At 32.1% G+C, this 14,160-nt stretch overlaps 1 protein-coding gene across 1 annotated transcript; it reads left to right on the top strand.

The window, feature by feature from the left end:
* Window positions 1-933: 933 nt before the first annotated feature.
* Window positions 934-13,369, top strand: LOC134278224 (cell adhesion molecule 3-like). The gene is made up of 5 exons (XM_062760541.1): window positions 934-973; window positions 2,799-3,188; window positions 6,771-7,103; window positions 11,596-12,121; window positions 12,396-13,369. The coding sequence occupies exons 1-5, from the start codon at window positions 934-936 to the stop codon at window positions 12,790-12,792; spliced, it is 1,686 nt and encodes a 561-aa protein (XP_062616525.1). The 3' UTR covers window positions 12,793-13,369.
* Window positions 13,370-14,160: the final 791 nt, after the last annotated feature.

Raw genomic sequence — 14,160 nt, 5'->3', positions numbered from 1 at the left:
ACCAAAAGCGTAACAGACAGACGGACGTACACACGGACAGATATCCCGATCACTATATACCCTCGCTCTTTTCAAGCGGGGGTATAATGATGAATTGGCTACTGAATTAGTTATTTCAATAGTGGTTGCAACCTATGTTATTGAGATGGACTCCCAACCACTATTCAAATAATTATTTCTATGGTGGTCGTTATTTCAATAGTGGTTGCAACATTGCCATACCAAGGAAATCAGTGTTTCACAAATACATCTTGTTGATACATGCAGCCATTTACTTAATCTGTAAGAGTAAGCTACAGCTTCGGATAGCACTGTCCTTTGATAGACTGCATTTCCTGGTAGAATTGATCTTCAATTTCATCCTTATCCTAATCCAAGCGTTAATAAGTCTTTTTTTTTCAAAAAAGCATTTAATTCACTTTCATACTGATGATTTAAAGCACGTGACCTTACAAACATTGGGAAAAATGTTTCTACGTATTCGTTGCCCTTGGATAACCTTTTATAGGTCCAATTTCCTTCCAAATACAAATCTTTAAAAAGTAAAAATCTGTATGAATCTTCATTACAACAAGATATTTGTGTATAAACATGCCCAATCATGACTTTGATCCTTGTAATAATATTTTTCTGTGTATTGTTTACGACCTTTCCTAAATTGAAATTTGCACTTTCTATTTAAAAAAAAATATCTACATAATACATGTACGTGAGACAAAAATGCACAGAAAATTTTCCTTATTTAAGGCTACATGCACCATGCATATATACGGAACATTTTTTAAATTTACTTGATCACGGACAACAGCTGAATTTTGAGGTTGAATGTTTGTTCGCTTATTTCTATTTGAATCATTTATAGAGATTACATTATAATGCGTTTGTATCTTTAAATATTATAGATATTTCCAGTCCAGAAAGTGAACAAACAACATGCTTACATCATGCTTTTTGTCCCTCATCCTCACAAAAGGTAAGTACTATTTTTACTTTAAGTTTGAACAGATACACATCCACACCCTCACACACACACCCTCACCCTCGCACACACATACCCTCCCTCTCCATCCCTCACACACCCTTACCCTTACACACACATACACACACTCACCCTTATTCTTACACCCCTATCCCCACACCCCTCATCCTTAAACCCCCAACATACACCCACTCACTATCACACATAACACACCCGCATCAGCTACTAGTATTCAACATATATTTAATTGTTTAGGACTTTTAAAAAAATCTTTATAAACGTTTATTAAGGAAACTTTGAGAGTAATCCTCAATAAATATTCTTTTATCCTTAACCTCTTCCCAATAGCAAACAGTTGCATCATTATAATGAGCAAGGGCATTCTTTAGAAATTAGGATATGTCTCCAGAGTTAATGACAGAGGATCAGGTAAAGTCGTTCGTTATTGAAATTACATTTTAAATATTTTTTTAATTTTTTACATGATATCCCATTCATTTATTATCCATGGGTTAAGGGATTCAAGATAAAAGATCTCCAGGAGTCAAATATTGAATATAGTTGTGTATGCATTTTTTTTTCATTACAGTATACAGCTAATAAAAGGTTTTCGAACATTGTTAGCATACTTTTGCCTTTCATTTTTTAACTTCCATAAGGAAGCAATCTTGAGGAATTTTTTGAGTAATTTTATCGATCAGTTAATATGTGGCAAAATATTGGAATCATTAATCAGTAAACCCCCCCCCCCCCGACGAAAAAAAAAATCTTATACCATGCAGTATTTAATAGAGATAATTATTTTCTTTAATGCATAATATGAATAGAGGAATGCTTTAACACCGAAAGTCAACATAAAATACTAATATGTGTAAAGAAAGTTAAGATATACAGAAGTGCGGATAAAATACACATAATTAAGTCATCTCTACCGGTCGCCTAAATTCTGCTAAGATTGCCAAATCTTAGCTCGAATCTAGTTACGGTCTTAAGTTCATACTGTATTTAAGTCCTACTTAAGCACGGTCTTAAACTTAAGTAGCGTTTATGTTACGACTCCCTGGTAGACATTATTCTTCGAGGATAGTAAAATAATAGATTTTTGACACAACCTATTTGGTCCAATAAGATTTTTTACTTACAAGGGAAAAATCATTCTGTTTTCAAAACTGGGTAAAAAGTGGAATTTTCTATACAAAACATTCATTCAATGAAAATCGAAAACTAAAATCGCTTAACGATTTTTCAAGTGTTATTAAAAACAAGTCTCGTTTAAAGTTATCATTTCGTAAGTTCTATGGTCGATACAATGACCTTGTCAGCAAATACAATTCGTCATCGAGTCAAACGCTGTCTGAGATTTTTCATTCTAATTGTTAGTCCATTATTTTTAGGCCTACAGTGAATTGACGACGGATTTTTCTGTTATTTCCCGATCAATAAGGAGCACACGGCGGATGTGACCGATCGGCAGGGGATGCTCACTCCTTCATGGCACCTTATCCCATCTCTTACGTTTTGGAGTTCCGTGTTTGCTCTGCTCCTATTTTGTATTGTTCTATGGACTTTTCATCCCCATTACTGTTCGTTATCTCCATATGTTTCATTTAAAACACTGTCATTTTGCAGGTTTTCAATTTGCTAGGTTTTAGTAAACACATTATTTCTGTATTTTCTGTCATCTAGTATGTCACGACGATAATGAACATAAAAACGAATATGAGTTTTAAGAGAAGACTATATAATTCCCTATCTTATTATTAACCTTATTATGGATGTATACATGAATGACTATACAAGCAGTCACTGATATTTCTAGGTATCACCTCAACGATAGTGATAACACCTCCAGAAATAAATGCTTCACTTGGTAAAGACGGATCTATTGCACTAAACTGTACATTCTCAGAGGGAACATTTCAATCACTTCTATCTATGGTTTGGTTGAAGAAAATTGGAAATGAATATAATGACATAGCAAAATTCAGACAGTATCCTGAACAGGATGTACGCTTGTCCGAAAACGGTAGTTACCTGATAAACAGATCTCAACTGACCATTCCTGGAAGTGGTTCTTCTAGCAGCTTCATTTTGACAATCAATAACATTGAGTGTCGAGATGATGGGAAATACCGGTGTGTTTTAAATTACTTGAGGGGCGACGGCAGAACGTTTAGAATAACAGGAGACACAACTGTATTTTTACAAGGTAACGTTATAGAAACATTGTTTAACAAAAACTTTAAAATGCAAGTTAAAAGGTTACATGTATATAATAGAATGCGCTATTTTATCATCATTGCACGATGCGTAAAACCTATACAACTTTCATGTAGAAATTCAAGCGATGTGAATTTACATCTTACAGCAACACATTGCACAAAATTATACACACAGACTGTATACTAGTAGTTGCCTTAAGAATTCCCCTCATGGATAATGTTATAAATCCTAAATAAGCCTGTTTTTTCTGGGGAAAAATAAGTTTGGAGATAATCAAAACATGATGATAAAAAGTTTGTTAATATTATATGTACAATCTACTGATATTTACATTGATTATTTCAGAAATGAATTAATTTTGAAGATTTGTGACGACATGAACTGCGACGCTTCACATTCGTATATTTCAAGAAGCAACTGAATTATTTTCAAATTATGTTTAAAATAGGCTATATAGTATTAACTTTTAATAAAGCAGGTAGACACTTGAAAGAAAACTTCACACTAAACAAAGAACCCCTTGAATGTATTACTTCTTATAAATACTAAATTGGGAATACATTTCACTGCATCTGGAAGTTTTACACTTGCTCAGGATGAACTTTACAAAAAAGCTTCAAAGGCACTTTTAAATTACAAAAAAATTTCCTATCATTGAACCCTAAAATAAACACAGCTTTACATTTATATGATCATACAATAAAACCCATATTACTTTACGGTAGTGAAATTTGGGGGGCCCTTAACACTTCTACAGCACGATTTAGAAATGGACCCATTGCACTGGATGAATTATTTTCTCAGTCACTTTGTGAGAAATTACATTACAAGTTTTGTAGATTTTTATTAGGTGTAAATAGCAAAAGTACAAAATTTGCAGTCCTTTCAGAACTAGGTAGACAGCCTATGAGTTTTAGTATTGTTCAGAATATATTGAATTCTGGCATAGGTTAGAGGATTTGGATGACACATATCCTCTGCGTATACTACCTAAGTATCCAATTTCAATAAAAACAAATTATCATGGTTTGGTTTTACTGATACGTTTAAACAACTTCTTCCTCAGTTAACGCCTCATCTGATTTCATCTACATCAACAATTAAATATTATTGTAAATGCATTCTAAAATCATATTTTCTTGAAAAATAGTATCAAAAGAAGGAAGAATTAAGTAATTGTGGGAAATTGGATACCTATTGCACAATTAAACAGAACTTTGGACTAGAACCTTATTTAATAATCTTAAGAAAGTTTGAGAAAAGAAAGATTCTAACAAAATTTCGACTATCTTCTCACAATCTGATGATTGAAAAAGGTAGACATTACGGTATTGCAAGAGAAGAGAGAATATGTCCCGATTGTAAATTAGAAGAGATAGAAGATGAAGTACATTTTCTTTTAGGTTGTCCATGCCATAGTCAATCAAGAATAAATTTACTATCCACGATATCTATGAGGTATCATCATTTTAATAGCTTGTCTAAAAATAACCAATTTTTATGGTTAATGAACTGTGAAGATGTTGATGTGCTGTGCAAATTGTGTGAATTCATAAGTCATATATAGTTAGACAAATTCAAAATCATTTGATGTACATTAGTTAAATACTTATGCTACACTGTATGTTGTTGATATGTGTGTTGTATTATATACTCTACATTGAACATAAGTGGATAATACATGTATAATAACAATATACTATCCTTCAGCACTGACTCTTGCAGTCCATTGTAGTTCAATTTAATTAACACAAGTATCAATATACAATTAATTTATATAATATATATTAATCTCCATAAATTTTGATGTGCTGTGCAAATTGTGTGAATTCATAAGTCATATATAGTTAGACAAATTCAAAATCATTTGATGTACATTAGTTAAATACTTATGCTACACTGTATGTTGTTGATATGTGTGTTGTATTATATACTCTACATTGAACATAAGTGGATAATACATGTATAATAACAATATACTATCCTTCAGCACTGACTCTTGCAGTCCATTGTAGTTCAATTTAATTAACACAAGTATCAATATACAATTTATTTATATAATATATATTAATCTCCATAAATTTTATGTCTGTTTATTCTACATGAAGTGGAATTCTGTATATCCTTTAGCCCCGACTCTTGCTGCCTCTTGTTAATATATATATATATATATATATATATATATATATATATATATATATATATAGAAAGCACAAAGAAATTCACTTTTAAAAAAAAATACCCACTTCCGCCCCAGCCCGGGGTTGAACTCTCGACCTTCGGAATCTGTCTCCTAGCAGTGCAGGAACAGCGCGCTAGACCGCTCGGCTATCTAGGCAAGTCAAAAAACTTGCTTTCGATGCCGATGGAATTCTCGCGGCGCTGCCCTACACTACACGGTCATTGAGAATAGAAGTGAGATACAGTTATTTGGACATTAGTTTTAACAGAGGATTGTTACCAATACAAGTTGTTATGAAATTAATTATTATTTATAAAGCACATTTTACAACAACTCTTAAACTAACATAACTGCCCTAAGTATATATATATATATATATATATATATATATATATATATATATATATATATATATATATATATATATATATATATATATATATATATATATATGTGTGTGTGTGTGTGTGTGTGTATACCATTATATAAATGGTGCCTGTTTTGGAGGGTAACAGTTGAAATTGACACCCCAAGGAAAACCATTGTCAACCGACGCGTCAGCGGAGGTTGACAATGGTTTTCCTTGGGGTGTCAATTTCAACTGTTACCCTCCAAAACAGGCACCATTTATTTTATTATACTGAATGTCTTCTTGATTACTATGACTACTTCGAAAAAGATTTACTGACCTCTTTATTGTTTATTTCATACTCTACCAGTCCTTTATCATCTAAAGTTTCGTTATTTCTGCACTCGCAAGCATGTTTCGTCTGTCGTTTGTTGTTTTCAAGTAAGCTACATCGGACGCAAGCTTTTATTGACGTCAAGTTTATTCCTGTTCTTGCAAACGCGCAACTGACGTTTTGAGAATTCTACGGTGAACCTAGGCGCATAATTTCCACGCATGTGGCATTACCGTTGTGTTACCCGTTGTCACGTGTGTTGCTAAGGCTGAGGGTAATAGAACAGATTGTTAACTGCGTTTAAACCAATCAGATTTTAGTATTTAACATGAAAGTATAATAAAAATAATAATTATGCACAATTTTTGTACAACAACCCATCATGCATGTCTATATATGAAACTTAAAAATGCCACCAATATATATATATATCAGTATATATATGCTTAATCCAGGAATTGCTCTTCACCATATGTTGCATTCTGTCTATTACTTTATTATGTTTATATGTAATTATATATGTTATATGTTTATGCCCAATGGGCCCTGATTTGGTAATAAATTCTATTCTATTCTTTTCTATATGTATTGAGAAATTTAATTAATTATGAAAATTATTTCAATGTTGAATAAATTTGAATATGGAAAAATATCCTTTTAAAAACCGAGCTTCTTAATCACTTTTGTTTTTCTTTGTTATCAGTGCCCGCAGAACGACCATCAACTATTACCGTGTATCCAAAGTCCATTCTCAGAGAAAACGACGAAGTGACTTTAACTTGTTCTGCAAATACTGGAAATCCAGAAGGTTATATTGCAATATGGAAGATCAGTTTTCACGAAAATGTAGTAATATTACTGAATAGATCACGAACAACAGGGATAAAGAATACAAACTGTTCTGCTGTCACTCACATGACTTTAACTTACATCTTATCTAGAAAAGACAATGGTGCAATTTTCAGCTGTTCTTCACAAAACAGACTAACCCAGGTACCTGGTCCAAGCATAGTCACAGATACAGTGACAGTGCTATGTAAGTCATATTTAAGTATAGAAATAAATTTCGAAAAATAAATCTCAATTATAAAACCAAGTTCATACTTTGGAAACTCGGCTTTTGCTTGCTCTTTACAGAATATGTTTTACCTCTGTTCGACGTCTTCTAGCGTTCGCTTTTTCCAAAAGATACCCAGCTTTACAGATTTATCAAGTGTTAATAAATACAGCAATCTGTCTTCCTTCTTTCCCTATTGCTGATTTTAAAAGGCATGATAAACACAATGTACAAAGAGCAAGAGCCTCTTTGGGCCTTTTTTGGCCCTGAGAATTTCTGAAAAATCAAAACCGCTCAGTTTAGGTTGCAAATGCAGTATTTATCACTTGGAGTGTTGGTGACCACGTATCTATTAATCGTGACGTAGTTTCCCATCTAGTCCTTGCATTATGACGTCATAAAATGCGTCATTTTCCTCATATCATGTAAATTCCTTTGAAAATGACCTAAAGTTGAAGCATTTTTTCAATATTTTATATAGAGCACAACCTCTGATCCAAAATATGCAAATACAAAATGAAAGCTCTGTTTCTGAAGATCAAAAAACATGTTTTATTGTTTGGATCGTGGGCTGTGCTCATATTTTAATTCTTTGCTGAAGGTAGTCAAATACGCATATTTTCTGCAAAATTCAAGAACATAGCAATTTCTCAAACCTGTTTTCTAATATCTGGATTCTCAAAACGAAATTTTATTATGGAAAATGATAGCACCAAGTGTCTACTTTATTTTGATATATGAAATGGGGAAGAGGGTGATAGTTTATTAATTGATATAAGTACAGGGCCATTTTATGCATAAGACATGGCTCTTGCTCTTTAAATTACTTTTTCTATCGTCTAGATCTGATATGGACTCTACATTGTCGTTCCAACTCAAATTTTGTTTTTGCTCCTTAACACACGTTAAAAAGTAAAATAACCAATTTAATTTTTAAAAATGTTGAATTTCAGGGTTAACGCATTCGATGAAGAGTTTATTATCGCATCACAGGCACTTGGCAACAGGGGGGGCCTGCCCCCCTCCCCCTAAACTTTTTTTTCCTACATAACTTTTACTATTGACATTGAAAGGCTGGTTGGCCCCCCGCCTTTGGCTGAAGTAAAGTGATGTAAGGGTAATACGGTAATTGTATGAAGAAAATTTGCCACTGAAAGAAGTGTGTCTTTAAAAAAGTTGGCCTTTACCCCCCCCTCCCCTTTTTTCAGGTAAGTGAATTTTTTTTCTCCTGCTGCCTCCCTCCCCCCCCCCACTTAAAACGATGATACGTCACTGCATCACAACGGAGTTGGAGGGGATATAGTAACGCGCGAGTGTGTGTGTACATGTGTTTGTTTTTGTAAGTTTGTCTTGTGCGGAACGGAAGTGACGTAATTTGCAACGGGATCTATGTCAAATTCTGTGTTGATTTACAGATATGCTACTTGCCATGGGATGCTACGCTCTGCGGTGAACTTGTTTATTTCAGAATTGAAGTACAAAAAGATTTTAGACATTTCTTTTGCACTCGATAAAATTCTATTTGATCATTTTCAGCATTTGCAAAAGGGCACAATCCTACTCAATTTTTTATTTGGGGGGATGCTGGTTCTATATACTTACATATAATTTGATACCTTTTTTATAATGAATTACCAAACTTTTGCAAAAAGGAATGAAATATGGAGATGGCGAACAGCAGTCAAGCTCAAAAGTTCAATGGAACAAACCCAAACAGAAAAGAACAATCAGACCTCCAAATACATCAATGGTGATGATTTGATGCCATGAAGGAGTAAGCATCCCCTGTTGAAGCTTCACAACCGCTTTGTGCTTTTTGTCATGATTGGATGAACGAAAAACCAATAGGCAATTCAATTTGTTACAAGCATTCTGGGAGTATTGCGTAAGCAATACGTGTCCCCTACCGGGTTTCCGTTTTCTCTTTAGGATACAAGCTCGTTTGGAACTTTAATTTAGTGCATAACGAACCCGATCGCAATCACAAGTATGAAAATTAAAATAGCCACAATTCCGTCAAAAACCAATGAGGCGGAAAAACTGGATCAGAAACTCATCAAGATACACTCACATACCAAAAAATCAGCTCAATCTGCAAGTGTTTGGAAAAAAGTGCGGAAAACCAAGTGGGACAGACTGACAGACAGACGGAAGGACAGATAAACGGACGGACAGGCGGACTGACAGACTCAGAGGAAACCTAAAGTCCCCTCCGTTTTTACCGGTTGAGGCCTAATAATAGCCTCAAATTAGTATGAAAAAGTCAGTCAGCAGAAAGTATCACTCTAAAAAAAGTTTTACTTGTTGTTTTTAAAATAAGATATTAGATTAAGAAAAACTAGTAATAATTAGTAATCCATTTAGTCAGAATAGCAAGTAAATGACTATCATGGTTAGTAATTGAAAACATAATTAGTAATAAGGATGAATTCATTTACTTATAAAATGATTTACTAAGTATCAATAGAATTACTTAAATTATAGGAATTGTATTACTTTAAGTTAGTAAATGAACTACTCATTTTTGTTAAATTATTATTACTTAATTTAGAGATAATATGCTTTCTATTTACTAAATTTATGAATTATTACTAAGTAGATGTAATTCTGAAATTAATTAAAATCTAGAATATTTTTACTCAAAAGAATACTAAGTAAATGAAATACTTATCATATTTATTAAAATCGACATTATTTACTAGAAACACTGCAAGGTACCGACCCTCTGACATGTGAGTACTACTCACAGATTTCTTTATCAGAGTTCCCTAATTGGGCCTTCTGAATAGTTTAATAGAAGAAATCTACTTATGATGGAAACAATTATACTTTCTATTTCTTTTACCAATTTCTTTGTAATTGTTTTATTATATATAACAATAAAACATTTGATTCCAACTTCGAAAGCCTTAAAAATTGAATAAGTTGTATCTTTTAAAGGACCATTTTAAAAATGGTTAAACATTTCAAGTACTTAATATCGCATTTTTATTAGCGTGACTTTTTTTTCACAGGAAGGTATATTTAGAAGAAAGATAACTCCTCCTCACAGACAATTAGTGATTAGACTACCAAATTTAAGTAATTACTGATCTGAATTTTCCTTGATTTAGTAAATAAATTTTTGTTTTAAGTAAATCAATTAAATACAATTCAAACAAGATGTGTTTGTGAAACACCTATGCCCCTGTATGGCAACATAGCAAAGGTTAAACTTTTCTTATATGCAAATTTAAATTATTGGGATTTCTTGATATCTCCAAGGTCAAAAGGTCAAGGTTATTGGTATCTAATGAAAGGTCTTGCTACAAAAAATACATATGTGAAATATGGAAACACTTGCCTCAACCCTTCAGAAGTTATGGTCAAGGTTACCAATTTTGAAATGTAGGTCAAACTCCAAGGACAAAGGGACAGATTTGGTGGTATCCAAAGAAAGGTCTTGTCACAAGGATGAACTATGTAAAGTATGAATGCACTAACCCTAATCCTTTTAAAGTTACAGTCAAGGTTTGCTTTTTAAAAGTGGGTCAAACTCCAAGGTCAAGGTCAAAGGGTCAAAGTTCTTGGTATCCTATGAATGGTCTTCTCAAAATGATTACATATATGTAAGTATGAAAGCACTCGTAAAAGTTCAAAAGTTATGGCCAAGGTTAAAGTTTTTTTTCACAAGGATGGAAATCTCCAGGGTCAAGGTCAAAATTTCATAGTTGTTGGTATTCAGTGGAAGTTCTTTCAACAAAAAATATATATGTGAAGTATAAATGTCCTGGTATTTAATGTTCAAAACTCAAAAGATTTTGATAAAGAATAAGTTTGGATTTTTTGTGTATAAGTGAGTCAATCTTCAAGGTCAAGGTCAAATTTGGTGATACTCAAAGAAAGGTCTTGTCACAAGGAATACACGTGTGAAATATGAAAGTCATAGCTCCGCTAAATCAAAAGTAATGGGCAAGGTTAATGTTTCTGCGGATAAACAGATAAACAGAGAGACAGCTAGACAGACAGATGGACACGACAAAAACTATATACCCCCGAAACTTCGTTTACGGGGGCATTAAAATATTAATTATATAGTAAATAGTGGTAAAATGTAAGTAAAGACCAAGTAATGTTATTACTTATATACACAAATTTAAGTAAATATAAATTACTAAGTAAAACTTTTTAGTGTGTAAGTAAAACAATTCTTTAAAATGCAAAAATCAAGTAAAACATTTGAATCTAGTAATTGACATATATTTCAGTAATTGATTTTAAATTTTAAGTAAATGCTTAGTAATTATCTATTACTTATCTTTGTTATTTCAAGTAAAAAATGACTACTAAGTAAAACTTTTTTAAGAGTGATTGCGTTGAAAATCGAACGTCGAATTCACTAAATTAATATTTTTGATACCGTATTTCCGATATTGAAATACCATTTTTTGCTGTAGATATCTTTCTTTTATCATTGTATTTTTATCTGCAGATGGTCCTTCCTATGTGAAGATTGATATGTGGCCTACAAGTCCTACTGTGTTTGTCGGCTCAAAAGTAACCCTTACGTGCAATTCTGACGGGAATCCAGTTCCAACTTTCAAATGGATATATAATTCGACAAACGAGCGTTCTGAAAAGATGCGACCACTCACATGGAAAAAGAAAAAATTGGTTTTACATAACGTTGAACTCAACGACAGTGGTGTTTATTGCTGCGTAGCTTCAAATGCCATATTTGGAGAAATATTGCATAAGTCTTCAAATATAGCACTGATAATCCAAGAACAAGAGCAAGTAACGGTATATAAGCAAAGTTGTCGAGAAAATCAGTGTGCTTTCTCTGAAAGATGTGTAGTTCTAGATCACAAAGTTTTATGTACGACGAACATTTGGAGTTATATTGCCTTGCCATTCATTTTCTTTACTCTGCTATTTGTGGTGACAACTGCTGTCTTATGCATGAGAAGTAGTAAAGACTCATCATTCATAAAAGTTAATAGAGAGATGATGTTAGGGTTAGTATCAAGAAACTGCATCGAGGTATTGTCAATTTCCAAAATTATTTTATGTATTTCTTTGTTTTTGCAGAAGCTAATTCAAAAATAAGTTTAAAAAAGAGAAAAACTTTCGTTTAAAAAAATTCAACATTAACATACAATTTAGTTCAATGAAGAGGTCAAAATCTTTTATATAAGAAATGAAAAGAAAATATTCCAATAAAAAATAAAAAGTACATAGCTTTTATAATATGTATATTATAAAGAATATGAACTTTTTTATTTGTAATAGATATCTTCGTTCACTGAAAAGTAAGCAAACCCCAGGAGAAAGAGCCACTTTGAATAGCACAGAACAGTCCAGTACAGTAGAGAGAAGTGACACTACAACCTATGAAATTTTGAACAATAGAGAGCAAAGAGATGCATTTAGCAACGAGAAAACAAGATATGAAACTTTAAATATCGCGACGGAAACAAATACAAGATACGAAGCTTTAAACAATTCTGAACAAACAAGTGCAAAATACGAAGTCCTCGATATGGCATCACAAACAAGTGCAAAATACGAGGTTTTGAAAGCATGTATGAGAGAAGAAAAATATGCAAAATACGAGGAATTAAACATTTCAGGGCAAGACAAAGCAAGATGCGAATTTTTGAATGTCAAAGAATCTACAAATCAATAAGAGAGATTTTCATAATGTTTTAAACTGAAATGCAATACGAAAATTAGAAATCAGAAATATCTTAAAGACAACGTGAGAGTGCATGCATTAAGATAAATGATTTTTTTAAAAAAAAATTCTTGTGTATTCGATATATCTTTTTGAATAATATTACAATGAAATATGTTCAAAACATATCTTTTTGTACTCGCAATATTAAAAACATCACAAAGTCTCATAAACATTTTTTATTATATTTGTATATTTAAGTAGAGAAAAACATTGAAAGAAAAACTAACAGCCTAAATTTATGAAAAATATAATGACCATCTTTTCTTGATGTAGCAATATATCAATTTAACATGCATAGAGTTTACATATGTGACTCCCTGCTGCTTTGATACAATGTAATTACCATGTTCAACTAAAAAACAATTTCTGAACCGAAGCAAGCCACTGACTTATAAATTGGTGATATATCGATATCAACAATTTGGTTTAAAGTCAACTTTTTAAAAATTCTTTTAAGCCAAGACAATTTATTGTTTTATAACTCTAAGTAATATTCAAATGTAGTTTAAATCTTTCGTTGGTTTTAATAAATGACATTTTCAATCAAAAGTGTTTTATTAATACTTTATACAAGAGGTTAAGCCAAAAAAAAAAAAAGCTGCGAAAGGCAGAATTTTCATCTTTCATTGCAGGAAAAATTCTTGGATGGTCGAAATGATGACTATGCAAGCACGGGCACGGAATACTAATTTTGACGGGACAACCAGAAAAAAAATAGAACTTAACTGAAAAAAAAATTCTGGACAAGAAAACTTTTGAAAATCTAGTGACGGGGTGGGGTTGGGTTTGAGGGGGAAAAGTGTATTAACCTCCTATTTTTTCGTTTTGATTTGAAATGACGGTGATACATGTATAAAATAGCAATGGTTTTTAATGACAATGGTATACAATAACAACGATACATTTATAAAATAACAATAATACGAGGTTTGAGCAATAAACAATGTAAATACTTTTTATTATAATAAAAAAATAGAACTATTTTATTTACTTTTTCACATTTTAAATGTTCTATCACTGAAAATCCCATGAATTTTTCACATCGCCCTTGCTAAGAAATTTTCTTATAGAGTAAGCATGGTCACTACACTGAGCTGAAATCTATAATTAAATTTTTTTTAAATTATATATGTCAAGAAGAGGAGAATGGTTGCTTATTTGAAATTTTTTTTAGATAAATTGCTAAAAAAAATCAAATTATGGAAACGTTTTTACATCTGGAAAGAATAGTCTTTAATGCTATATAGTTTTCAGACTGATTTAGAAATTCAAAAATAAAAATTGAGAGTTAAAATATAATGATCAAACTGGTCAATT

The sequence above is a fragment of the Saccostrea cucullata genome, unplaced genomic scaffold, assembly GCF_032062105.1.
Source record: "Saccostrea cucullata isolate Sc308-1 unplaced genomic scaffold, CSIRO_AGI_Scuc_v1 ctg6734, whole genome shotgun sequence".
Taxonomy (NCBI): Eukaryota; Metazoa; Mollusca; class Bivalvia; order Ostreida; family Ostreidae; genus Saccostrea; species Saccostrea cuccullata.
The sequence above is the reverse complement of the archived record's forward strand: the minus strand, read 5'-3'. Positions and strand labels throughout refer to the sequence as shown.

Excerpts from the sequence above, each read along its gene's own strand:
- LOC134278224 (XM_062760541.1), top strand. The coding sequence starts at position 934 with ATGCTTACATCATGCTTTTTGTCCCTCATCCTCACAAAAG. Across the intron at positions 974-2,798 it reads GTCCCTCATCCTCACAAAAG|GTATCACCTCAACGATAGTG; the intron begins GTAAGTACTATT and ends TGATATTTCTAG. Across the intron at positions 12,122-12,395 it reads AATAGAGAGATGATGTTAGG|ATATCTTCGTTCACTGAAAA; the intron begins GTTAGTATCAAG and ends TATTTGTAATAG.